At 34.3% G+C, this 27,201-nt stretch overlaps 1 protein-coding gene across 2 annotated transcripts in view; it reads left to right on the top strand.

The window, feature by feature from the left end:
* LMBRD2 (LMBR1 domain containing 2) overlaps positions 1–27,201 on the top strand; it is a 42,152-nt gene that overhangs the window by 6,480 nt on the left and 8,471 nt on the right. For both annotated transcript variants that reach the window (XM_023515021.1, XM_003792938.3), the window contains exons 2-13: positions 1,821–2,052; positions 2,318–2,415; positions 3,380–3,475; positions 5,023–5,190; positions 6,093–6,303; positions 12,063–12,137; positions 13,620–13,733; positions 14,065–14,248; positions 18,362–18,543; positions 19,393–19,526; positions 21,165–21,270; positions 21,772–21,869. In XM_023515021.1, coding sequence (XP_023370789.1) covers positions 1,879–2,052; positions 2,318–2,415; positions 3,380–3,475; positions 5,023–5,190; positions 6,093–6,303; positions 12,063–12,137; positions 13,620–13,733; positions 14,065–14,248; positions 18,362–18,543; positions 19,393–19,526; positions 21,165–21,270; positions 21,772–21,869 — 1,640 coding nt within the window. In that variant the 5' untranslated portion in view covers positions 1,821–1,878. The remainder of the gene's footprint in view (positions 1–1,820; positions 2,053–2,317; positions 2,416–3,379; positions 3,476–5,022; positions 5,191–6,092; positions 6,304–12,062; positions 12,138–13,619; positions 13,734–14,064; positions 14,249–18,361; positions 18,544–19,392; positions 19,527–21,164; positions 21,271–21,771; positions 21,870–27,201) is intronic.

Below are 27,201 nucleotides of genomic sequence, written 5' to 3'. Positions count from 1 at the left end.
GGCTCTGCCATATTTGTATTTAGCATTTCTTTGGTAATCTCTAATACTTAGTCTTTTTCTCTATAATTGTCATGTTCTTTGCACTGGGTAATTTCAGGTAAATCAACTTCTAGGTCAAATAATAAAGGGATTTTCAGAAAATATGTTATATTTAAATTTGCATTAAGGATTTTTTTTTTTTTTAAAGCTGGATCATGAGTGTTGTAATAGCTGTCATCAGCATGTTCTGCATAGCTTTCAGCTAACTACTTAATCTGTGCTTGGCTTAACAATTAGATTTGCTTTATTCTTATGATATAAGTTTTTAATATACTATGAAATTTGAAATTTTGAGTAATAGTTGGTAATATTTAGAGTTTTAAGCCTTTTGAGTTGTAATAAGTATTTATGGAATCAATTTACTGTAATAAGAGTTTTTTATAGTCTTTGAAGTTAGCAGTCATATAAAAATAGTGTATATGATAAAGTATGCAGTAATGTTTTATTCACTTGTTTATTCATTCAACAAATATTTCTTAATATTACTATTTTCCAGATACTACATTAGGGACTTGAATTACAGTCCTGAATAAAAAAGTCAAGTCTCTGCCCTCATCGAGTCTATAGAGGAAAGGGGGAGGTGCCAGGGACAATTAATAAATATAAAGAATGTGTATTATATCAGATGGATAAGTATGTTGAGGAAAAATAGAAAAATAAGGGGACAGAGATTGATGAGAGTGGTTCAATTTTAAGTTGAAATGCACAGAAGAGTGGAAAGAAACTACTTCAATAATATAAAGAAAGTGAAGAAACTAAATTGTTAAATGTGGTTTTTGTGATAATTCATATAGAAATATTTCCTACATTAATTTAAATTTAGCCTGTTAAAGCTTCAGATTTTCTGTGTTCTGTTTATAATTAGTTTTTGATTGGAGATGTTTGTTGATTTGAAATATTTTATTGATTCTGGCTTGTTATGTGTTATTAGGTTACATCACAATCTTGATTCTCTATATTAAGATATTAGTTAATTCCTTGGAGTATTGTACTCCATAAAGATAAATTTTTTAAATGCAGAAGTGAAGAGGTATCAAGCCATTTGCTGATGTCTGTATCATTAGCATTTATAATTGAGAGTATTTTTAAATGTGTGACCGTTCAATCATCATTGGTAAATTTTCTGCATGTAAAATAGGTAAAGTAACTTTCTTTAAAGAAAATAAGATTTATGTAGATAAATGGGAAGCAGTAAGTATATTTTGTGAAGCAGTAAAGAATAAGAATTTCAATTCATAAACATTGAGTTGTTAGGCAAAATTAACAGGAATGAAAAATACCGCTTCAAACAAAGGAAAGATTACTTTCAAATGGCCTATGTCTATCTATTCTTGTCTCTTAGAAAATTAAATTATGGGTATGGCTTATCTTAACAAAATTTATTTTACCAAGTAATTTTCTAGGATATAGTCAATAGCTTATTTGCAGAAAATATTGTTAGGATTTATAGCGTTAAGAAACAAACCCCGAGTGACACTGTATTGAAACTGTTCACACTTACTATTAAGAATTTCTTAATTTGTACTGTTTTAAGAATTAGTGTAATTTTTATTAAAATAATTTTTTTTTGAAAACACAATGTATGTGAAATTTTAAAGATGTGCTTTAAAAAATAAAAGCAAGTACTTCAGGGCAGGAATTATCCTTTTCATCTTATTCATAGTCCAATGTGAAGCATAACAGTTTTCAAAGTTTTATTAGTACATTAATAAATGATTAGGAAATTTAGAAAAGGTCATTTCTTATGTTAATTTTGGATTTTTCTTTTTTCTTTTTTTAAGTTTACAGCTATGGTCCAGATCTGTCCATGAGTAACTTTGGTTAGCGTGAACATTCAATATGAGTGGTGCAGCTTTGGGACTCGAGATTGTTTTTGTCTTTTTTCTGGCATTATTTCTACTTCATCGATATGGAGACTTTAAGAAACAACATAGACTTGTAATTGTTGGAACGCTGCTTGCTTGGTATCTCTGCTTTCTTATTGTCTTCATACTGCCTCTGGATGTTAGTACGGTAAGGGGTAAAACTGATTTTCACAATTTAAAAGACAGTTGTAATCATACATCATGGCCGAGATAATGTTTCTTAAAACAGTTAAATTATATATGGTTATACTTGTATTTTGAATTCAAATATTATCTTAGAAATTTAATCATTAAAAAGCATAGCCAGAAAGGTAAGTTTGGATAGATAGATTATTATAAACTCCAGTATCCCTCCAAACTCCAATTACTTGGTAACTTTTTGATTCTCATTTTTAAACCATTCATTGCTTTAGACAATATACAACCGGTGCAAGCATGCTGCTGCAAATTCAAGCCCCCCTGAAAGTAGCAACGTTACAGGATTATATGCAACTGCTAAACCTGTGCCAAGGTATTTCTTTTCCTCTTTTTTTTTAAAAATATAAATATTGTGGGGGGACAAACTATGTAAAAATTGTTGGTTTTTACCATTCAGGTTTTATATTTGTAAGAGTTATCGTCATTCTCTACTGATCCCCACACCTCTGTTTTTTGATGATAGACTTTATTACATTGCATTCTATTTAAGTCTACATTTTAAATATTTGTTGGTGCACAGGCCTTTCAATAGATGGTAGTGAGAAACTTGATGAAGATCTGAATTTTTAGTCCTGGTGCTTCTTTACTAAGTACGTGACTTCTAAGATATATGTATTTTTCCTCTCAGCCTGTCTCCTCTAAAAAATGGGGTATGCATTTTCTCTTTTTGCTAATTTGACAAGGTTGTAATAAAGAACAAGAAGATTATTCTGTATTTATGGTATTCCTTTCATATTGTACATCCAAAAGGATTATAGCTATTTATCAAGAATAAATAAAAGTTCAAACTGCCAAATGGTTATAATTCAAACAGAATTACAAATTGCTGGCATGTATCTTCATAGGAGCTGTGATACAGTAACTGATTTAATTAGCATTCCAGTTTTCAGGAGTTAATGTCTTAATTAATGTCTTACCTGCCCCAGCCTGCAGGAAAAGTAAATAAATAAAATAATCAGCTCTATAAGTAGAGTTAGTATGTATTTTACAGATAATCATTAGAGATTTGATTTTATAATACATTTGCTTTTAAAGCCTGGTGTATTTTAGTCTGTTAGTTGAACATTAAGTCTTTTTACCCAATGACCAAAAATACAATGAAAGTTGAAAACTTAAATGGAATTACTCTCTAGAACAGTGGTACTCAATCTTCCTAATGCTGCATCGTATTTTCATTGTTACAAAGGGGTCGTGACTCACAGGTTGAGAACTGCTGCTCTAGAACAAACAATTTTTTTGTATTTATCATTAATTGGCTTTAAATTTTCATTTAACAGCCAACATCCATGTTTTAAGCCATGGAGTTACATTCCTGATGGAATCATGCCAATTTTCTGGAGGGTAGTGTATTGGACATCACAATTTTTAACATGGTAAGTGGCAGTGAAGGATAAAATTTTTGAAAGTTTGGCTAACGGAAAAAAAATACGGTTATTTTTCAGTGAATGTTCCTATTTTGGAATGTATTTATGTCACTTTTTAAAAAATCTGTATCCTCTCCCTTTCTGCTGGCTCAGGTCTTTCTCATCTTAAAAAAAAAAAAAAGACAAACGAAAAATAGAAAATAGAATCAAAAAGTTTTCCATGTCACTGTTCCCCCCCCCCCCATTTACTACCCTCTCTCTTGACCTTCAATCCAGTCTTTTTCCAGCCCTATTCTATGAAACTGCTCTTGCTAAGGTCATCATTATTCTTGGTTTTCTTTCTATCTGCTAAGCCCAACATTCTTAATTTCTTTTATGGCCTCCATTATTATAGTTAGTTTTGTCTGTTTGTGAACTTTACAAATGTGGGGTTATACAGTATGGACTTTTTTGCATCTCTCATTGCTTACATATGTGAGACATTCATTTATGCTGTGTCATATGCATCAGTTCTCTCTTCTTCATTTCTGTAAACGACTCCTTTTTATGTTTATATCCTAGTTTATCTATCCTACCTAGCTGAATTTCTTAAATGAATTCTCTATACTATTCAGTATCTCCACTTGCTAGTTGTTCACTTAGTCTTCAACCCATGGTTCTCTATTTTCTACTCCCACTTCTCCACTCACACATACAGACCTGAATTACTTCTCCTCGTGGCACCATTTGATTCTGTTGTTTACTTTTTCCACTTTCAAACACTTTCTTCTCCCACTTTCCATTCCTTCACGCCTTGGTTTTCTTCCTTGCCCACTTCTGTTTTGTTTCCGTTGTCTTTGCTGGTTCTTACTCCTTCTCTTTCACTACCTCAGTTTTCCTTCACATTCTACCTACCTGCCCTTCCAGATCTCCTCTATTCATGCTATTTCAGAACTACTGATATGGTAGTGACTCTAGAATCTGTTTCTTGCCCTCCCTCCTGAACTCTGAAGCTATAGATCGCTACTTCCTGTGCAGCTCATCTTGGGTGCCTTGTAGGTCCTATTTCAGTTAGTGTCAGTGTGTTGACAACCAGCCTTCTCCCTTCCTGTTTCTTAGACCACTACCACCACTCTTACCACTAGTTCCAGTTTTTTCCCCTTTCAATCTATTCTCCATGCTGAAACCTTAGAAAACTAAAATTTAATCATGTCTCATTTGTGTTAAGAAGATATTTCCTCCTTATTGTTTAAGTCCAGATTCTTAAAGGCTTTAAAGGCCAATCGTAGACTGCTCTTTAGTCAGTGATATTGTTGGATTCTTTACTGATGATTCTGGCCTCCTTTACTCCTGTAACGTGCTCTGACCTCCATCACTCAGAGGCTTTGTTTTTCCTAAAATTTAATATTACAGAAATAATCAGGTATTGTAGTTTATTCAGTGTTAATACTCATAGCTATATTTATTAATGAGAAGAACTATACATTAAAATTGAGATTTATATATTTCTAATATTTTGAGATTATATAGATATATCTGTTTTTTGGATTTTTTAAGTAACTTTTTCCATCCTCTAGGATTCTCTTACCATTTATGCAGTCGTATGCAAGATCAGGAGGGTTTTCTATCACGGGAAAGATCAAGACTGCACTGATTGAGAATGCGATCTATTATGGCACCTATTTGCTGATTTTTGGAGCATTTTTAATTTATGTAGCTGTAAACCCACATTTGCATTTAGAATGGTAAGAAAAATAGTCTTCTTAACATTGCTTTTGTGTATGTTTGTACCCTTAAAAATTCATTTTTATCTCACATATGTGAGTAAACAGACATTTCATTGAGAAACATAACTGTTCTGTGTTTTATAGATTCCTTCAAATGAATATCTGACTACACCATATTACTAAGAAAGAAAATATAGAATGATAGCTTTAAGTATACCTTTTAGACAAAGGATTAATGCTTTGTCTAATAACTATATAGTAAAAGTACTAACCTTCATGATTATTGGGTAAAATTTGAAATTTTATATATGATAAAATAGCTGGTTTTATTTTTTCATTGGGACTTGTGAATATTTTTTCTTTTTGTTTTTGCTATAGTTTGGGGCATATTTGTTCCTAATGTTGCCTTAGATTTAGATATTATTTTATACCTGTGATTTGTTATATACATAAAGAGCTAGGTCTGAAAATTTAGGAATAGAGCAGCAGTTTAGGCCTTACTGTTGGCATTTCTGAGATTTTTTACATCAGCTTCAATATAAGTTAATTAAAAATTTTTCCAAGCTTTTGGTTAATATTGAGTAAGAAAGCACCTAGTGAAAAATATTTTCTTTGGGAAAACACATGTATTTTTGGCTGTGAATTATTCTAGATTCTAATTTTAACTATAATAAAAGCAGTATTTTCTGTGTTAAAGTCCATTTCTGCAATCACATTCTTTCCATTAAAATATATAGATTATCTGCTATTACTAAAAATGTAGCTGAGAATTTGAAGGTCTAATTTTTTCATGTAAAATCTTACCTATCCTTTAGGGCAGTTGTTTTCTGAAAAAAAATTTACTACTAGTTAGTCTTATTTTGCATTTTTTTTAGGAAAATGTATTTAGCACAACTATCTGTATATATTTTCTGTCTTAGGAATCAGCTTCAGACAATTGGGATAGCTGCTGCAAATACATGGGGTCTCTTTCTTCTTGTATTGTTGTTGGGGTATGGCTTGGTGGAAATTCCTCGGTCATACTGGAATGGAGCAAAAAGGGGTTATCTGCTGATGAAAACTTATTTTAAGGCAGCCAAACTGATGACAGAGAAAGCAGATGCAGAAGAGAATTTAGAGGATGTGATGGAGGTAAGGAAGTTTGCACTTTACTAGCAATAGTCACAAGTTGTGTATGTATCTTTTTCTCACTTTTGATGGGCTTCAGACTGCAAATTTGGTGGTGTGCAGTCTCTCAGGATGTCTGATCCAGGGTGACTTCTTATTGGCAGTTTAGCTTCATGAGGTGTTGTATCCATCTTCTAACTGACAAAGATTCAGGGGAAATATATCTAATAGTGTAGGAGTATGCCTGTTGTCTTGAGGTAGCTTTTATTAATGGCTCTTTTTATTCTCAGAAGTCTCCCAGATTAAATAAGTTATGTGATTACCCTATCATAGTAGAAGTGAAAATAGTGACCAGAGGATACTTCTTCCTGAAAGTTTGACCTGAGGTAATCTCACCAAGTCTGGAAACCTCTTTAAAAAACAATTTTCATGGGAGTTTGAATCTGTAAGTTTTCTTTCCTATCTGTAATCTTAATAAGGCACTTCATTTTACTTATAAAATGCAGATGACTTGAACCAACTTCACAAGTTGTTGAAAGTATAACTTTCAATAATGTATATAAAATTTTGCTATCTTAAGTAATAATGTTGTTATGGATTTAAAGAGAGATTATTATAGTTACCTCACATTTTCGCTCCTCTGGGAAGACTGCCACTTTGATGATGTTACTTTCCAAATTAAAACCTCCTGTTGAATGCTTTCCACTCATGTTAGAATAAACTTTAAAATGCTTGAATGCAGACTAAAAAAAAAAAAAAATTAATCCATGTTAGCTCCCCAGCCTTATCCCAAGCCTCTGTTTTCCTCACACTGGTCAACTTTAGTTTCTCAGACTTGCTAATGATGATGAAATAATAATTCTATAGACTTAATATTTGCCGAATACTTAACTTTGATTCTTCAAATTTAGTTGTGATAATTAGAGCAAACAATTACAGAGACTTAATATTTGTCTAAGCACGTTGCATTTATTGTTAATACATTTAATTCTTATAACTTTATAAGAGAGAGGTTTTTTTTTATATCCCCATTTTATAATTGAAGAAAATAAGGCATGGAGAGATTAAATAACTTCCCTGTGTTCACACAACTACTAAGTGATAGAGCCAGGCTGTCTAACTTTAGTTTCTACTTTAACAGAGACTGATAAATATTTTCTATAAATGGCCATATGCTAATATGTTAGGCTTTGTGTGACATATAGTCTCTGTTGCATCTACTCTATCCTTATAGCATGAAAGCAGTCATAGCCAGAAAGTAAATGAGTGACTGTAGATATGTTCCAGTATAGAACAGGTGGTGGTCTGGATTTGATCTGGTTTGAATGTCTCTGCTCTTAATCTTTACACTCATTGCCTCTGTTTTTAGTCTTTGAGCATGCTACTCCTAAACTCTTTGAATGCTTTTTTTCAGGACTATTTTCAGCTAATTCCTACTTCATTTTCAAGTCTTAACATAAGTGAGAATTCTTCAGGAAAACCCTGTGTCTTAGCTTCTTAAGGCTGTTGTAACAAAATTACCACAAACTAGGTGACTTAAACAATAGGTATTTATTGGTTCATAGTTCTGGAGGCCAAAAGTTGAAGGCAGGGTGTCAGCAGGGTTGCTTTTTTCTCAGGGGTGTAGGGAAAATCTGTTCTATGCCTCTCTCCTAGAGTCTTTGACATTCTTTGGCTTGTAGATCTTTGCCTTCACCTTCACATGGTGTTCTCCCTGGTGCCTGTGTCCAGATTTCCTCTTTTGTTTTTGTAAAGATACCAGTCAGATTAGATTAGGATCTGTCCCACTCCAGTATAATTTCATCTTAACTTAGCTAATATACTGGGGGTTAGGGCTTCAGCATATGAATTTTGTGGGTAACACAATTTAATCCATAGCATCCCCTCCAGACTCTTACACACTTAGTAACCCTTTTTTAAAGAGGGTCTTATTCTATTATCTAGGATGAAGTGTAGTGGCATGATTATAGCTCATTGTAACATCAGACTCCAGGCCTTAAGTTGAACCTCTTGACCTCAAGTGATGCTCCCCACTCAGCTTCCCAAAGTGCTGGTATTATGGGCATAAGCCACTACATGTTTGTAAGTGAACAAATGAATGAACAAATGAATATATACTGTGATTAGAAAATTTTATATTTGCTTTTAAGTATTTATTCTTTACAAAATAAATAAGTAGCAGAAAACATTGGTTCAAAATGTAGGAGCAAATCTGTAGATAGTATTCTAGTCAGATAGTATTTTGTCAGTCCTATGATGAATGGCTATTACATCTTTTGAAGGAATATAATTTATATTTGGCAATTTTTATATTTTATCTTTTAAGTTGGAATTTTTTGAAAAAAATTGAAATATTTGAAAATTTGTATTTGGTAATATATTTATATTTGATAAAAGAAGATAATTTAAATTTGATAGTGTTCTCTCCAAACATTGGTATTGAATTTAGTTGTTTCAGATTCGAGGAATTTGGTTTTCACCAGTTTATTTAATATTTCTGCAACAAATATAAACCTGCTTATTACTGAAGATCTGAATTTTGCTAGGAGGATCCTTTAATACACATAACTGAATAAAGTAGATTTTGTTATTGTTGTTGAGTAGGAGCCTTCTACTTAGTAATAAAAGTGGAAAATTAAAGCCTGGCATTGGTGACTTCTGTGCTATTTTAATATTATATTCATAGATTTAAAGTATGAGGATTTAAAAAATATTAGATAAGAAACTACTCATTTCCTAATAGATATTTTGAAAATAGCACTAGATAGCAGGAGAACTTTGAACATCCCCAACCAAAAAAGCAAATGCATGGTTTCTCAGCTATGGTTTTTTTTTGGCCATGAAGTTCATGGTATTTTGGGATTCTGTCTGCTTTTCTGAATATCTGAAACTTATAAACTTGAAGAGACAATTTATTTATCATTTAACAAATACTTCCTGTCTTCCTGCCATGTGAAGTGCTATGCAGAACTGGCCATTAAGGTACTAAGTCTTTAAAGTAGAAAACTGTATTAAAAGTCCTTTATGGTACATGGTAAATGTGATGGGAGTTATAAAAAGGGAAATGCTGTTCTTCTGTGAAGAGGTTTCACTTCTCAATCATGATCAGAGGAGATGAAATATGACCTCGGCCTTGAAGGATGGGTAAAATTTTCATAGCTGATAACATTCTAATCAGATATCAGCTTTAAAGCCAAGTTAATTTGAGCCTAAAGTTTATGTTGGAAAGGTAAAGCTATAGCAGGACCCTGAATACCATACTGAAAGTCTGAAGTACATTTTGAAAGCAGTGAGGAATCTCTGACATTTTGCAAGTGAGGAGGAGACATGATCTTGTATGTGGTTCAGGATGATTAGTCTGTTAGAGGTGCACTAATTACAATTAGTCTGTTGGAGGTGCACAGAATGTACTGTAGGAAGAAAGCACAGAGTAAAAATATGAATAACTTAGTTTGAGAGAAAACTTAAAATATACTGATTTTGATTACATTTAAGAGATCACAAAGTTTAGTTACTTTTTCTTGGTAGTAGTTTTTTCAGCTATCCATATAATCCCCTAAACACAGTTTTATAAAAAAGTTTGTTATTTCTGTGATATGTTTCTTTCTGAAATGAATATATACATCTATGTGTCTATTACTTTTGTCTGAAACATCAATAAAACTTACAAGCTATGTCAAACCATTCAAGAGGTATTTATTAGATGGCCTAAAAGGTATCTCTACTTTTTGTCATTTTTCTAGAGAGAATATTTTGGGGAGGGAGAATTAGCTATTTATTTCCACTGAAAACTGCCACTTAGCCTACCTTCATGGATGTTGGCTGACCTATTGAAAAGAGTTGATTATGCACAGTATGAAAGAGCTCAAAGTTACATTATTTGGTATGAAAAAGCAAACTAAAATATTTTCCACATTTTATAAAAATTACAGTTTTTGAAGGAGCCTTAAATTTATAATAGATATAGCGAATGTTAATAGTTAACTGTCTCATAACTTATTTAATATGGCTAAATAATTTAAAGAAAACATGATGTTTCATATATAACATATAAACAGGTTGTATAGTTCATACTCAAAGTAGAATAAACCTGTGCTATCAAGTCAACAAAATTTAAGGCAGCTTAGTAATGGAAAATTGTGTGTAATAATGCTTCAAGGTGACCTTTTAAAAACCCAATCACTGTTGTGTTTAACCTTCACACATCAACCTCAAAATAAATCATTCTTAAGACTTTCGAGAATCATTTTGGTTTTGCTTTCCCAGTCTGATCAAGTGCTACTCAGGCCTTACTTTCCTTTCCCTTTATTCACACAAGACTTCATTCAGTCCCTTAAAGAAATTTATTCCCTTTGGCTTGGAGACTTTGTGTGTGCTGTCCCTGGATAACTGTCTGCAATGTTCTTGCCCTGCCCTTTGGTTGACTGACTTCTGCTCATTTTTTTTAATCTCATTTTAAGTAATCAGTTCATCAGAAAGTCTCCTTTTTAGATCATCCCCTCTCAGAACATCCATAGTAATTTCCATACTGTTTCTATTTGATTTCTGTCTCCATACTTCATCAAGCTAAGTTTCTTGATGGAAGTAGTGTCTATGGGTACCTATTATTCATAGAGTATGCATATACTAAATTTTGATAAATATTGCTAAATTACCCTCAAATAGGTGAGATCATTTGTTACTGTATTTCCCCCTAATCTTGTAAAAAAAGTTCACATTTTAAAAATATATAGCTATTTTGCATATGAATATCTTTTCAGATATTTCTTGGTCAGTTGTATTTCTTTTGTATTCTTGTTTTGTGGTTGATTTGTAAGAACTATTCACATCTTAAGGATAGTGATTCTTTGCCATACGATATATATTACAAAAATTTGTTCACAATTTTTTGTATGTGCCAGATGGTTTCTATGCTTCTAGTTTTATATCCCTTAAAGCCCTTCTCAACCCTATAGTCAGAATTTTATTTTATTTTTTAATAGCCCAGTCAGGTCTCTCATGCCTCCCAGGCTGTGAACATGCTGTTTCATCTGCCTGGAAGAGTGGTTCCAATTTTTTTAAATTTCATGAATATGATAGAATATTGTGATTCCTTAGGAATTGTTGGTTCTAAGGATTCCTCTCCCTCTTTTATGCTTTTCATGTTCATTAAATTACTTAATCATTGTATCACTGTAGTATAATTTTAGTCAATGTCCAACAATTCCGTGTCTCCCCTCACAGTCTTCCAGTATGGATTATGGTAGGTTTACACCTCCCACAGGGCTGGCATATAGTATGCTCTTGATAAATAACTATGGAGTTAAATCAGATATGACTTCTCTGGAGACTCTTCTATTGAAAGGAGGAGGCACTTTGTGAAATTTGTAGTTCTGCTTCCTATGGTTTCTTCACTGTATTTTAGATAATGAGACCATGGACCTTGATGAGTAAAGTGGAGGAACACAGCCCTGTTCTTTAAGGATCACAAAGTTTGTCTGATCCTTCATGAACTTTTATAGTGTTTACTGATATTTTTAAACGAAGTAATCAGATGATAAGGGATCAATCTAGAAAGTAAGAAAAAGTTCAAGGGTATAGGATGTAACTGTTTAGTGATCTTCTATTTTTACTTCTTAAGAACCTTTATTCAGTGAAAGGAACTTCATGCAATGCTGTATCATAAATGAATTGAACTTGTGAGAATGTGTAGTACCTAATACTACCAAATAATACATTCCTATTTAAAATATCTGATCTGTAAAAAAATGGAAAAACTTTTACTTACCTTACTGTTTTTATAGGAAGTTCGTAAAGTGAATGAAAGCATTAAGTATAACCATCCACTGAGAAAATGTGTTGATACGATACTTAAAAAGGTAACTAAAAAATTTCATTTCCCTTTGAAATACAAATTTATATAATATTATAACAAAATCATCAGAAAAATATGTAAGCAGCTTTTGACTGAAGTCTTCTCAACTCATTTTCATGGAAATATTAAGCATAAACCAGTAGTAATTCATGTATAGAATTTTTTTCTTTTGTTATTACAAGGGCAAGGGACAGGCAGACATCTTGGGCTGATGCACACATTCCTCACACAGCTTCAGTTCCCAGATATTTTAAATCCTGTATATACTTTTTTAAAAAACTTTCTGGAATGCTTATGTACATATTTTCTTATACAAGCTTTTATGAAGATCTAAAGGGGGAAAGGATTTTCCTGCTGCTAATGTTAACATTTGTGTTCTGTGCAACTCTGTCCTCACGGACCATTCTGTCCAGTTGTGTGCAATCCTAATGGTCCAGGAGACGTCAGTGTTTGAGGAGATAGTAAGCCCTTTGATTTTGCAATTGAAATGGGAATTTTGAGACAAAACATTGCGGGTATTCCTAGGAGCCCCGGGCTTGCAGAGAAGTAGGTGTTGCTTGAGAGCGTGAGTGGATGTGTGCATTGAGAGGTCAGGTGTCTTCCACTTGGGAGTGGTACCTTGGTTATTGTCCAACAGGCATCCCAAATGTGGGCATCTTTGTTTTTGAGTAATTGCTCTTTGAGTTTTGCTCAAGAATTGGTCTTTCATCATTCAGTTGTTACGAACAGGAAGGGATGAGAGCCTTCCCTTTACTGGACTTGTCTCTAAATGGTAGGCAGGTGGCAGCTGTCCTTTGCCCATCTCGTGCTTCCGTAGCTTCCTGGTACAATTTCCTTGACTTATATGTTTATAAAGTGCAGGTCATGCTGTTTGGCCACTTTAGCATCTGTGAACATGAGCATCTGAAAACATTTAGTATGATTTTGGGCAATAGGACACCGTCTGAAGCAGTAGAGGGGCCCTCACATGTGTCCTGTGTCTGTCCATGACACTGAGCACAGGGAGGACCCCACTTTTTGTACACAGAATGAGGAGGAGGAGAGACACCAATATCCCCAGCTTAAGGCCCAGAAGACCAGTGATATTTGAAATTCCAGTTTACTCATCTAAACAAAAAAGCAAAAGTTAAATCCTAAAGCAGCATGAAATTGGAATGACTAGAGAGGTTTGGATTTTTGAAGTAAATCTTAAATTTTCATATTGTTAATATCTTGAAAATTTGTTAAATGTTGAAAGCCTTATTACTATTTTTCAGATCCTTTCAATAAACAGACTTGTAAAAAAAAATAGAGCTGAGAAGAAACTCAATACATCTTTTAAAACATTTTTAAGAAAATGTCAGCAAAAGTTTAACTAGACATACCAATAAAGGAAGGATATAGTTTTGAAAAAATTAGAGATGGCCAAGAATGAAAGATGTTTAATAAAAATAAATTTTTATCCTCTTACAATTCAGATCTAAAAAATTCTACTTGTTCCTTTTAGTGCCCTACAGTGTATCAGGAAAAAATGGGTAGGAACATGGATGATTATGAAGATTTTGATGAAAAGCATAATACCTACCCAACCGAAAAAAGTCTGGTAAAACTGCATAAGCAGGTAACCTTACTTATTAATTATGCTATTTTACTTACAGTTTTTGTTAGGTTTATAATTATTTGGTCTTACTATTCATTGAAGTGTTTTAACTTTGTGTTCTCAGTAGGGAGAACCAATAGAACTATTAGCATTTGGGGAGACAGTTCTCCACTGAGGATAAGGGTTACAGAACTGTTACATCATTTGACAGCATTATCATCCTTGGTGCCAACCCAGTAAATGCTACTAGCACTTTCCTGTTGTTGTAACGACCAAAACATGCTCCCTATAGGAGAGTTGAACCACAGCTGGGCCAGAACACTACCAGGTCTACTCCTATTCTCTTTCTTAGGTAATTTATTCGGTTCAGAGGCACCGTCGAACTCAAGTACAATGGCAAATTCTTTTGGAGCAAGCATTTTATCTAGAAGATGTAGCAAAAAACGAAACCAGTGTTACTCGTCAGTTTGTTCATACCTTTCAATCTCCGGAGCCAGAAAATCGATTTATCCAATATTTTTATAATCCTACATTTGGTATGTAATTTGATATAAATTTCAGAGTTTATGACAATAATTTTTCTGTAGGACAAAAGTATTTATTTTAACCATTGCAGAATTGAACTTTTTCAAATTATTTGATTTATACTATATGATAGTATTATTTGATAAATTTTTTTCAAAAGAACCATTTTATCATACATGTACAACATATAACCAATGAGATTCCACTGTTATTTTACAAATAATCAAAATTCTATATGAAAATATATGTAATATGTCAAACATTTTATATGATGCATACTGTATATAATCACATGTCTCTTAACGACAGGGGTACATTCTGAGAAATGTAGTGTTAGATGATCCCATTGTTGCGTGAGCATCATAAAATGTACTTACAGAGACCTAAACAGTGTAGCCTACTACACTTCTATGCTTTGTGAGATGGCTTATTGCTCTTAGGCCACAAACCTATACAACATATCACTGTACTGAATATTGTAGGTAGTTGTAACATAATGATAAGTATTTGTGTATCTAAACATATCTAAATATAGAAAAGATATAGTATGAATATAGTATAATCTTATGGGGCCACTGTCGTATATGCAGTCTGTTGTTGACCAAAATGTTATGCAAGACATAACTGCATGTAAAATAGAATTTTAAGCAATTCTATATTATAAGATTAGGTCTTTTCAGTATTGACATACTACGAAAATATTCCCTCTAAAGGTCCTCTTTACATTTAAAGGTCCTCAATACATTAAATTATTTACATTTATTAGTCCACTTTACAAAGCCTATACTCTGTAGTCATCATCATCTTTTTCTCCTTTAGGATTATTTATGACACTCTTTTTTTTTTTAATTTTGCTTTCAATTGGCTTTCAATCTTCTTAGTTTGAAGTTTTTTTTTTCTTTCTTTCTTTTTATTTTTTATTGAGACAGAGTCTCACTTTTGTGGCCCTCAGTAGAGTACCATAGAGTCACAGCTCACAGCAACCTCCAACTCTTGTGTTTAAGTGATTCTCTTGCTTCAGCCTCCCAAGTAGCTGGGACTACAGGCGCCTGCCAGAATGCCCAGCTTTTTTTTGGTAGAGACAGGGTCTCACTCTGGCTCATGCTGGTCTTGAACCTCTGAGCTCAGGGCAGTCTACCCACCTTGGCTTCCCAGGGTGCTAGGATTACAAGTGTGAGCCACCACGCCCGGCCATGACACTCCTTTTAAATATTATCAAATTAAATGTGAAGAAACTTAATGCAAGTACCAAAGTGTTAGCAGAGGTGTCCAACTTTCTTTTTTCCCCTCTGGTGCACATTAGAAAAACAAAAGTTGTTTTGAGCCACACATTAAATACACAAACACTAAGAAAAACTGATAAGCAAAAAAAAGGTCTATGCATCATTCTTGTGATATCTGACACCATAGATAAGCAAAAAAAGTCCTCACAAAATCAGCATGCAGCCCCATAGGCAGGGTACAGGTTGGACACCCCTGTGTTACGTTATTAAAACTTTTAATTACCTTATTTATTCAAGCAAACAGTTATAGTCGCTTAATTCCCTTTGCCTGTTTGGTCATAAATATGAAGACTTGATGACTGTAACAAATACTTTAGAAAACTTCTTCAGTGAAATTTTTCTAGTTAAATGAAGAAGTGATGTGATACCTGTTTTCATTATTCAAAAACTATTGGAGCTTATCAATGCTATGTATTATTGGGTGTTTGGTGTATATCTCCTGTGGAGTAACAAAACAATGAAGACAAAAGCATAAATAAGGTTGCTGAGTTTGTTACATAAATTGTAATTCAGGGGAGAAGTCTGTAATGCAGATATAAATTAAGATTCCATCAGTGTACAGTAAGCCATGAGTCAGGATAAAATAACTAACGACACAGTTGAGGTAGAGGAGAGAAAGCCTGAAGGGCCCAGCCTGAAGACTCCAGAATTTAGAGATTAGGTTGATAAGGAGGAACTAGCAGCAAAGACTAGAAACAGAAGGGAAACCAGGAGAGTGAGGAGTTTTGAGGAAAAAACTACATAAAGTACCTTTTGTTTGTAGTTTTGTTTTGTTTTGTTTTTGGCCGGGGCTGGGTTTGAACCTACCACCTCCGGCATATGGGGCCTGTGCCTAACTCCTTTGAGCCACAGGTGCTGCTCCAAAGTACCTTTTTAGATGTTGCATGTGGATCAAGTGTCATAAATACTAAGATCTTACCCATTGGAATTTATGGGTGGTGGAGGAGGGTGAAGAAGCCCAACTGGAGTTCAAAAGAAATCAGAAGAAGAGGAATTGGAGACAGGGAGAATAGAAAATTTCCAGGATGTGTTCCCTGCACAAGGGAACAGAGAATGGTAGTAACTGACAGGGATTGTGTCCTGAGAAATTATGCAACGTGGGAGTGATGGAATAGAAGGAAAATTTGATAAGACGGTAGACAGTTTTTAGGACTGTGTTCATGAGTAGTAAAGATGAGGTGGGGAGTAGTAAACAATGAAGAGAATGGCCCTAGATTAGGAGGTAAGACACAGAGTAGGTGAGAGGTGCAGTGGTAGAAACTTGGGGAACTTTTCTTCGGATCCATTCTATTTTCCCAGTGAAATGCTGAGAAAATAAGCGTGGAGAAGAGATTTTGGAGATTTGAAGAGGGAAGAGAAGGTGTGAAATAGTTGCCTAGGAAAGTAGGCATGCGAGAAGATTGGGGAATTATAGTAGGCTAGCTAGGCAGTGCTGAGGGCCAGCTTGAAGCTCGTGATTAAGAATTTAAAATGAGACCAGTAGCAAAGTTACAGTCTTTCTCTGACAATGTGCAGCTACATGGGTGTAAGCTCAGAAAAGCCAGGAGTTAGATCTAGGCAGGGTGTGGTTTAGCTAAGCAAGTACAGTGAAACAAGAGGGGGCAAAGGAATTGGGATACTGGAGGGTAACTGTCCTCAAAGATTGTGGAATCTGGCTCTATAAGGAAGGAAATAAGGATATCAGAGTGTTAAATAGCAATACGAAGGAGGTAGAATAAATTGGTTGTTAGTCCAGGTAGAGATAGTAAATGGAGTTTAAATCCTGTACTAGATGAAGGTATTGTTTGGAGACAAGGATACTAGAATGAGATTATATGGAAAAGTTGAAGATACTAGTTTAAAAAAAGTTTAGGAATAACTATGGTAACAAGTAATTGAGTGGGGGTAGAGGACAAGACCATTGGCAGAGAGGAAGTCAAGGAAATGAGATACCAGGGTATTGAAAGAAGCATCACTTATGGGGATATTGAAATCACCAGGAATTATGCTGAGAGTGGAGTAGAAAAAATTACAATGAGGCAGGAGCTGAATCCTTGAAGTATGGGTAAAAGTAAAAGCATAGCTTTTTCAGTTTATTGAATTTTTTTAAACTTTTATTTTTACCTCAATTCAGACTTAACCAGAATAGTATGAAGTATTCCCATAAAACTCTTCATCCAGGTTTTCCAAATATTAACATTTTGTCATATGCACTTGCTTTGCACTTCTGATATGTATTTTTTACATAATCCCTTGGAATTGTATCCAGACATTATGTTTCTTTGTCCCTAAATGTTTCAGTGTGTATTTCCCAAAAATGAGGACATTTTCTTACATATTACAGTTATCAAAATCAGGATATTAACATAGTTACCATACTATTATTTACAGATATTATTCAGATTTCAATAATTATCCCAATAATACTCTTTGTAAAAAAATCCCGGGTCATGCATTGCATTCACTTGTCATGGCTCCTTAGTCTCCTCTACTCTGGAACGGTTTCCTAGTCTTTGTTGGTGTTTTGTGACATAGATGTCTTTGGCGAGTACAGGCCAGTTCCTTTGTTGAATGTCACTGAACTTGAGTTTGATGTTTCCATGTGATTGGATGGAGCTTCTGCATTTTTGACAGGAGTACCATAGCAGTCATGTTATGTTCTTCTTGTGTAGCAGGGAACTCAGGATGTCAGTTTGTCCTCTTACTGGTGATCATTTGATTGGGTGGAATTGGCTGGTTCCTCTACTGTAATGCTATTTCCCTTTGTAATTGGGTATCTGGTTAGGAGATATTTTAAAGCAATGTTAATATCCTGTTACTTCTATATGGTTTTCCTAATCATTTTTTTCTTTTATCTTCCAGAGTGGTATTGGGAATGTCTTTTGCGACCCTGGTTTTACAGGATCCTTGCTGTGGTTCTGTCCATCTTCTCTGTGATTGTTGTGTGGTCAGAGTGCACATTCTTTAGCACTACTCCTGTCTTATCCCTCTTTGCAGTCTTCATACAGCTGGCAGAAAAAACATACAATTATATTTATATTGAGGTTAGTTTATTTTATGTCTGTCATAACTATATGTCAGTTCATGGTGTAATCTTAACCATTATATCTTTTCTCCATATGTTTTTTGTGGCAATAATGAAAGCAATGAAGTTCCCCACAGTGGTATTATTGAAACTTCCAAAAATATGTTTTATCAATTTATCCTACTATTAAAGTAGGCATTAAAACTTGAGAGCTAGGCTAGGTGCAATGGCTCATGCCTGTAATCCTAGCACTCTGAGAGGTAGAGGCGGAGGATTGCTTGACACTAGGAGTTTGAGACCAGTGTGAACAAGAGTGATACCCTGTCTCTTCCCCCAAATAGAAAAAATTAGCCAGGCGTGGTGGTTCAGGCCTTATTCCCAGCTACTCGGAAGGCTGAGGCAGTAGGATTGCTTGATCCCAGGAATTTGAGGTTGCTGTGAGCCACTACTTTATTAGGGGTGACAGAGTGAAACTCTGTCTCAACAAAACAAGAAACACAAAAACCCAAGAACATATTTGAAGAGAGATGAAAAGGTCCAAGATAGTGCAAAATTCTTTTTATGAGAAGACTTTGATTTCTTTATGCTAGTGAAGCTATGTAACTTGCAGGCCTCATGTGAAGAGTTGCAAGGGAATGGGAGAACAGGCTCACTTTAGAAGGTGATTTAAAAGTTATGGATCTAAGATGTTGAACAGTTTAAAATGTAGATGTTTTTCATAATTTTATTTTCTTAGATTAAAAAATCCCATATTAGTATATTTAAATTTTAGAACATCAATTAATCTTAGCTGGAAATGAAGGATAGTTAAGTGCTAGTTTAAGGCCCATTAGTTAAAAAAAACTATTTTGTTTTTGTCTTTTTTCAGATTGCTTGTTTTCTTTCCATCTTCTTCCTAAGTATCTGTGTTTATTCTACTGTGTTCAGGATTCGTGTATTTAACTATTATTACTTGGCTTCACATCACCAAACTGATGCTTATAGCCTTCTTTTCAGTGGCATGTAAGTAGAATTACATTTAGAAATAAGGGAAATGTCTCTATTGCACGTATTCTTCTGGGTCTCTTTTATTTCTTATTGCTTATGGATGTTCCACTAATATTTATATTTTAGTGAATAATTGTTTAGGTTTGAGTATTAAATAGATATTTGTTGATTGCCAGCTAAATCCAGCTTGAAGTTTAAGGCTAAATTAGGTATGCTCAGTTAGGAGGGAAAAGAAAGATATAGGTGAGGCTGAATTTATCAACTAAAGATTCAGTAAAGGCTCGGTGCCTGTGGCTCAAGTGGCTAAGGTGCCAGCCACATACACCTAAGGTGGTGGGTTCAAATCTAGCCCGGGCCACCAAAAACAACAATGACGGCTGCAACAACGACAAAAATATAGCCAGGCATTGTGGCAGGCGCCTGTGGTCCCAGCTACTTGGGAGGCTAAGGCAGGAGACTCGCTTGAGCCTAGGAGTTGGAGGTTGCTGTGAGCTGTGATGCCATGGCACTCTACCCAGGAGGATAGCTTGAGGCTCTGTCTCAAAAAAAAAGATTCAGTAAATAGATTAGTAAATAGTAGGAACAGTAAAGAATTTAAAGACTAAGTCAGACCTAAAAAGCATTCTGAGATTCAGTGGCCTCTAAATAAATTGAAGAGGACAAAGAAAACCAACAACAAATTTTCCTAAGTAAGTTAGCCATAGTTTAGAGAGATAGGTCCAACTTGGGCTAGATTGCATAATCTATTACCTGTCCTTATTGTAAGTTCAATTATATTAAGTATTTATAAAGGCTGAAAGTAGAGAAATTTATGTAGGGATTGATATGTATGGTAACTTTTAAGACTTTTCCAAATAATTATGAACTCATGGGAAGTTGCAAATACAGTACAAAAAGTCATATTAACCTTCACCAAGGTTCTCCCAATGGAGTCATCTTATATAGTGATTGAACAATATCAAGACCAGGAAATTACATTGGAATATTGTTATTAACTATACTACAGAACTTCTTTAGTTCTCACCATGTTTTATCTTTTATTTGTGTGTGCGTTTTTGTAGATTCCTATAACTACCACCACAGTCAAGATTGAGAACTATTCTATCACCAAAAAAGAACTCCTCTTACTACCTTTCTATTCACCCCATTCTCCTACTCTGTAATTTTGTGAGATTCTTTTTATTTAGACAAAATTGAACAATTTTTTTATACCTGTAAATGTCAGAACGACATATTTTCATACATCTTCAGATATTTTATATACTAAGTACAATTTACCTTGAGGATGTTACTGTGCTTATCATTCTGTGAGATGAATTGCACAGATGGTAGAGTTGAAGGAGGTACATACGAAGGTACTCCACAAATGGTGGGGATAAATCAGTGGCAAAGCCCTCCAAAGTAGGCAGACTGAAGCTGTAATTTTGCCATGCAGGCATTGATGTTTTTAAGGGTGATGCAATTAATAAGGTTTTCAGAATGCCTCCCGACTAAGTAAGGGCAGTTCACAATAAGAATTACGTATCATGCAAACAGATGAAAATTATAGCTACAGTGATCTGAAATGTTCTTAATACATTTCAGTATAATATAAAATATTATTTTTACTGCTTTATTTTTTGTATATTTTATGTTTTAAAATATTTGCTGCAGGTTATTTTGCCGTTTGACTCCTCCTTTATGTCTTAATTTCTTGGGTTTGACCCATATGGATTCATCTATCTCTCACCAGAATACTCAGCCAACAGCTTACACATCGGTGAGTATGGTCAGGAAACAGAGGTCTTTAGGTTCCTCATCTGTAAGAGACGGCGTTATTGTGACACTTCTTTTAATGCTGGCAGAAAAATTCTGTGAGATTACTAGTAAAATCTTCCCTTAAAAGTTGTATAGGTATTAACTAATGACTGGGTAAAAATGATTTTGCTTTTATTGTTACAAAAAATAGATATTTTTGGTTTATATATTTTGTTTAGCTGAGAAGTATTAAAATACATGGCCAAAAATAATATTAACTTTTATAGTTGTAGTCTTAACATAGTGATAATTTTGAGTAAATTTATAAAATATGAATTTTCCTTAGAAGAAAACTTAATAAAAGCAAATTTTTAAAAATTAGTCTGTTTAGTACTTTGTGTTTCCACTTTTAAAATTTCAAGTGTATTGACATAATAGGTTTCATAGCAAGTTTTCTAATGATGGAAAGGAGTGAATAATACAGAACTATGCCAGTTTAACTCACTTTTTTCTTGCCCTTTAGATTATGGGTTCCATGAAAGTTTTATCCTTTATTGCAGATGGATTCTATATATATTATCCTATGTTGGTGGTAATTCTCTGCATTGCTACTTATTTTAGGTAAGAAACTTTATTCTTCCTATATGCTTAGTTGGATCTAGATATTCTTTCTCATTAAAGCTCTTTTAAATATTTACTTGTTGGGTTTCAGTTATTTGTTTTATTGTAGCTCTGGGGAAACTGGAGATAGTTTCAAGGAAGTGCTTAAATGATTAGGTCAGGTTCTCCTTCTAAAGATTTTAAAGTAAAGAGAGTTGTTATTCTATTACAGTAGATAATATTATTTTATTTAGGCTACAAAGTGATAGGATTAATTGCAGAATGTTAATTCTAAGTCCTGGCAAAATACTGATGTACAGTTTCTTTCTAAGGTTATAAATTAGTGTTAGGGCTTTTCCCATAATTGTTGTTGGGTTTCTAGATGCTTCAGACCATGACTAACACAAAGAGTCAGATGAGGAGTGATTGTATTCACGCAGTATACACAGGGCTAGAAGAAAAATATTCTCCTAGTTTTAGAAAATAAATGAGTTATTCTTCCTTTTGGAATTAGAAAGAATGGTAGAAACTTGACAGAGGTGAGATTCAAAAGGAGTTAAAGGACAGATGTGCTTAGCTTCTAGCACCCTGTATTCTTGACTTCCACATGTCAGGTGGCCTCATCCTATATTCTGTCCTCTTTCAGTTTATGTGCACCATGATACAACACAAGTACAGCAGAACCTCCATAGTTTATCACCTTCCTACATGACCACCTCCCTAAGTTGACTTAAGTTGACAGGTACCACATGTCAGTAGGTATACATCAGTACAGTAGGCCTAGTTCCTTACGTTGACTACCTCTGTATGTTGACCAGTTTGTTATAGTCCCTTGGGTGGTTAACATACAGATGTCCTGCTCTACTACATTTTCAAATATATCTTTTTCAGTTTTTTTATAATTCAGATTTTCATAGATTTTTTTTTAAATAAATACATTTCTGTTCTTTTTTTTCCTCTTCATTTCTCTCTACATTCTGGCCTCTGATAATCACCAATCTACTTTTTATCTTTATGTGATCTATATATATGATTGAGAATATGAAGTATTTGTTATTCTGTGCTTGGCTTAATTCATTTAACATAATGGCCTCCAGTTTCATCCATGTTGCTGCCAATGATGAGATTTCATTGTTAGTTCTGGCTGATAATATTCCATTGTGTATATTCACATTTTTGTTATGCGTCTATCCATAGATGGGCACTTAAGTTGATTCCATAGTTTAGTTCTTTGAATAATACTGCAGTAAACAGAGGGCAGCGGATATCTCTTTGATATATTAATTTCCTTTCTTTTGAATATATATTGAATAGTAGAACTGCTAGATCCTATGGTAGTTGTTTGTGGACTCTCCTTACAGTTCTGCACATGGCTGTAGTAATTTATATGCCTACCAGCAGTGTACAAGTGTTCCCTTTTCTCTGCATCTTGCCAGCATCTGTTATTGCCTGTCTTACTGATAAAAAGTTTGATTTCGGTACCAATGTAATGTTGGCCACGTAGAATGAGTTTGGAAATACTCTCTCCTGTTTAATTTTAATGAAGACTTTGATTAGAATTGCTATTAGTTCTTCCTTAAATGTTTGGGAAAATTCAATAGTAAAGCCATCAAGCCCTGGACTTTCCTTAGGTGAGAAATTTTTATTATAGCTTGGACATCATTAATTGTTAATGGTTTGTTTCAGGTTTTCTGTATCTTTATGGTTCTATTATGGGAGGTTATTTATGTCCAGAAATTTCATTCCTTCTAGGTTTTCTAGAGTATAATTCTTTGTAAAAGAATAGAAACTTCTAATGATTCTTTATATTTCTGTGGTGTCAGTTGTTATGTCTGCTTTTTAGTTTCTGATTTCATTTATTTGGGTCTTTGCTCTTTTTTCCTTAGTTATTCTAGCTGAAGATTTGATGATTTTGTTTATCTTTTTTAAAAAACAACTTTTTGTGTCCTGTCATTGCTCTTAGTGTGTTTTTTAAGTGTCAATTTCTTTTATTTCTGCTATGGTATTATTTTTTTCCTTCTATCAATTTTGGATTTGGTTTGTTTTTGCTTTTCTAGTTCCTTGTTGGTTTATTATTGAGTTATTTATTTGAAGTCTTTCTAAATTTTTTTCCTCCCCGAGGCAGAGTCTCACTGTTAATCCAGACAAGAGTGCCATGATGTCATAGCTCATGGCAACCTCAATATCCTGGGCTCAAGCCATTCTCCTGAGCAGCTGGGACCATAGTCATGTGCCACCACCCTTGGCTAGTTTTTTCTATTTTTAGTAGGGACTGGGTTTCACTCTTCCTCATGCTGGTCTCAAAAACAATCCACCCACACCACCTCCCAGAGTGCCAGGATTACAGTCATGAGCCCGTAATGCTGTAGGTGTTTATTACTATACACTTCCCTCTTAGTAATGCTTTTACTGAATTCCTTAGATGTTGGTGTGTTGTATTTTCACTTTAATTTGTTTCAAAAATTGTTTTAGTTTTCTTCTTAATTCATTGATTGACCTGTTGGTTGTTCAGGAACAGGTTGTTTAATTTCCATGTATTTATGTATTTTCCAAGGTTATTCTTCTTAATGATTTCTAGTTTTATTTCATTGTGATCAGAAAAGATACTTGATATGATTTCTACTTTTTAGAATTTGTTAAGACTTGTTTTTTGGTCTGAGATATGAAAGACATGTTTGGTGATGGTGAATTCACTCAGCTTTTGTTTGTCTGTAAAAGACTTATCTGTCCTTCATATTTGTTTTTGGCCCGGGCTGGGTTTGAACCTGCCACCTCCATCATATGGGGCCAGCGCCCTACTCTCCTTCATATTTGAATGATAATTTTGTTGGATTCACAATTTCTTGGACAGCAGTTTGTTTTTCTTTGAGGACTTTGAAAATGTCATTTCATTCCCTCTAGGCCTGTGTGGTTTCCATCGAGAAGTCTGTTGCCAGACCAATTGGTGCTCCATTATATATTATTTGCTTTTTATTCTTACTGCCTTTAGATCTTCTCTTTATCCTTGACCTTTAAGAGTTTATTATGTTAATGGGATAGTCTTACTTGGGTTAAATCTGTTTGGTCTTCTGAGACCTTTTTATTCCTGGCTATTTTTATCTTTTTTGTGTTTAGGAAAGTTTTCTGCTGTTATTTCTTTGAATAAGCTTTCTATCCCTTGCTTTTGCTCAGCTCCCTCTTGAGCACCAATAATTCTTCAATTTGGTCTTGAAAGTAATTTCCTATATCTTATAGGCAATCTTTGTTCTTTTTAAAATTTTTTTTCTCCTCTGACTGTATTTTCAAATAGACAGTCTTAGAGCTTGCTGATTCTTTTCTCTGCTTAGTTTGTTCTGGGTTGAAAGCCCCTAAAGAGTTCTTCATTCAGCAAATGTATTTCTCAGTTCCAGGATTTCTCTTTGATTTTTTATTATTTCAGTCTTTCTAATTAAATTTCTGTAATAAATTTCTGAATTGCTTTCTGTGTTATCTTGGAGATCACTGAGTTTCCTTAAAACTATTATTTTGAATTCTTAGTCAGAGCGCGCACAAACTGTTGTCTTATTGGGGTCAGGCACTGGATTTTAGCTTTGTTCTTCTGGGAATGCCATGGTTCCCTATGTGCTATTGTTTCTTATGGGTGGTTATTCGTCTGTATCTTTGTACTGAAGGATTACTTATTCCTGTTTTCTCTCTCTGGCTTGTTTTGGTTTTTACTGAATATACCTGTATTTTCTGAGCAAATCTTATAGGCCACTGTCTCCTTTTAGACTCTCCGTGGTGCCTTAAGCACAGGTTCATCTCTGCTGTAGTAAATCATTTGAGCACTGCCTTTCCCACAGAGCGGAATTCCCAGAAGTGTAGGAAGGCTGGCTAGGAGGACCAGAGGACCTGAAGATGGTCCTGAAGAACACATCTCCTACAGTATGGTGCTGCTGAGTAGACATTGTGAGTTGGCATCTCCTTGGATTTTAGCTTTGTTCTTCTGGGAATGCCATGGTTCCCTATGTGCTATTGTTTCTTATGGGTGGTTATTCGTCTGTATCTTTGTACTGAAGGATTACTTATTCCTGTTTTCTCTCTCTGGCTTGTTTTGGTTTTTACTGAATATACCTGTATTTTCTGAGCAAATCTTATAGGCCACTGTCTCCTTTTAGACTCTCCGTGGTGCCTTAAGCACAGGTTCATCTCTGCTGTAGTAAATCATTTGAGCACTGCCTTTCCCACAGAGCGGAATTCCCAGAAGTGTAGGAAGGCTGGCTAGGAGGACCAGAGGACCTGAAGATGGTCCTGAAGAACACATCTCCTACAGTATGGTGCTGCTGAGTAGACATTGTGAGTTGGCATCTCCTTTGGCCAAATTACAGAGAAGAGTTTTGGGGCTGAGGATGGTAGTCCCCCTCCCACATTATCTCTGTCTGTCCTTAGGGATATTTCTCCCTTCAGGTAGTTAGAATGCTTCCTGTGAATTAAGCCTAGGACAGGTCTCCCACTAGCGAACCCAAGAAGGTGGGGAAACTGATCAATTTTATGTTTTTAATTATAGAAATCATGAGTTGAGGGGAGATATTCCATGTGTTTGATGGTAGGCAGTATGGGGGAGAATAGTATCATAGATGTTGAATTCTGATTCTCCTACCTTCTCCTTGGCGTTTTTCTGCTACTCCAGGCCATACAGAACTGTCTCATCCTCATACTTGAGCTCACTGTTGTTGCTAGTATAGATCACAGTGTTGTAGATTTGGTTTTGTTTTTAGAGGGGGAAAGAATGAAGCCAGCTTGCCACTACACCACCTTTTTGGAACTGGAAGTCCCAGAAACCTTTTTTATTATTATTTTTTTTTAATGTAAATCATTTACTTTTCTAACAAAAATAAGTTTCACTGACATACTTTTTATTTAAATCTTCCAATGCCATTGTATAGTTATTACAAACAATATGTACTAATATTAGGATATTGAAGTAAACAGATATTGTTTAAAGTAAATTTTCTATTGAATTTTGAAAAATATGTTGAACATTTCAATAAGCAAAATGGCCAAAAGATTTTAAGTGAAAATAATATTATAATATGAACTGATAGCAAATCTAATACGTGGAGTGTTTTAATATGGAAAAGACAGCACCATTTATAGTATGAAAATGAAGTATTAAGAGTCTAAGAGTTCAGGAAATTTCATCCCAAAATATGACATCTTAGTATAAAGAATAAATTAAAGGCCCTTAGAGATTAACAGACATTAGAAGAGACTTTCTATCTTCATAAAGCAGATCTACTAAAAAAAAAAAAAAAAAGTGTTCCCTTTTCCTCCCTGTTATCTCAATATATTACAAGAAAGAAGATCAGGAATACAACTAGACCTGGCACAACCC

This window comes from Otolemur garnettii, unplaced genomic scaffold, assembly GCF_000181295.1.
Source record: "Otolemur garnettii isolate 467f Iridium unplaced genomic scaffold, OtoGar3 scaffold00063, whole genome shotgun sequence".
Taxonomy (NCBI): domain Eukaryota; kingdom Metazoa; phylum Chordata; class Mammalia; order Primates; family Galagidae; genus Otolemur; species Otolemur garnettii.
Note: the sequence above shows the minus strand (reverse complement) of the source record. Positions and strands in the feature narration are given on the sequence as shown.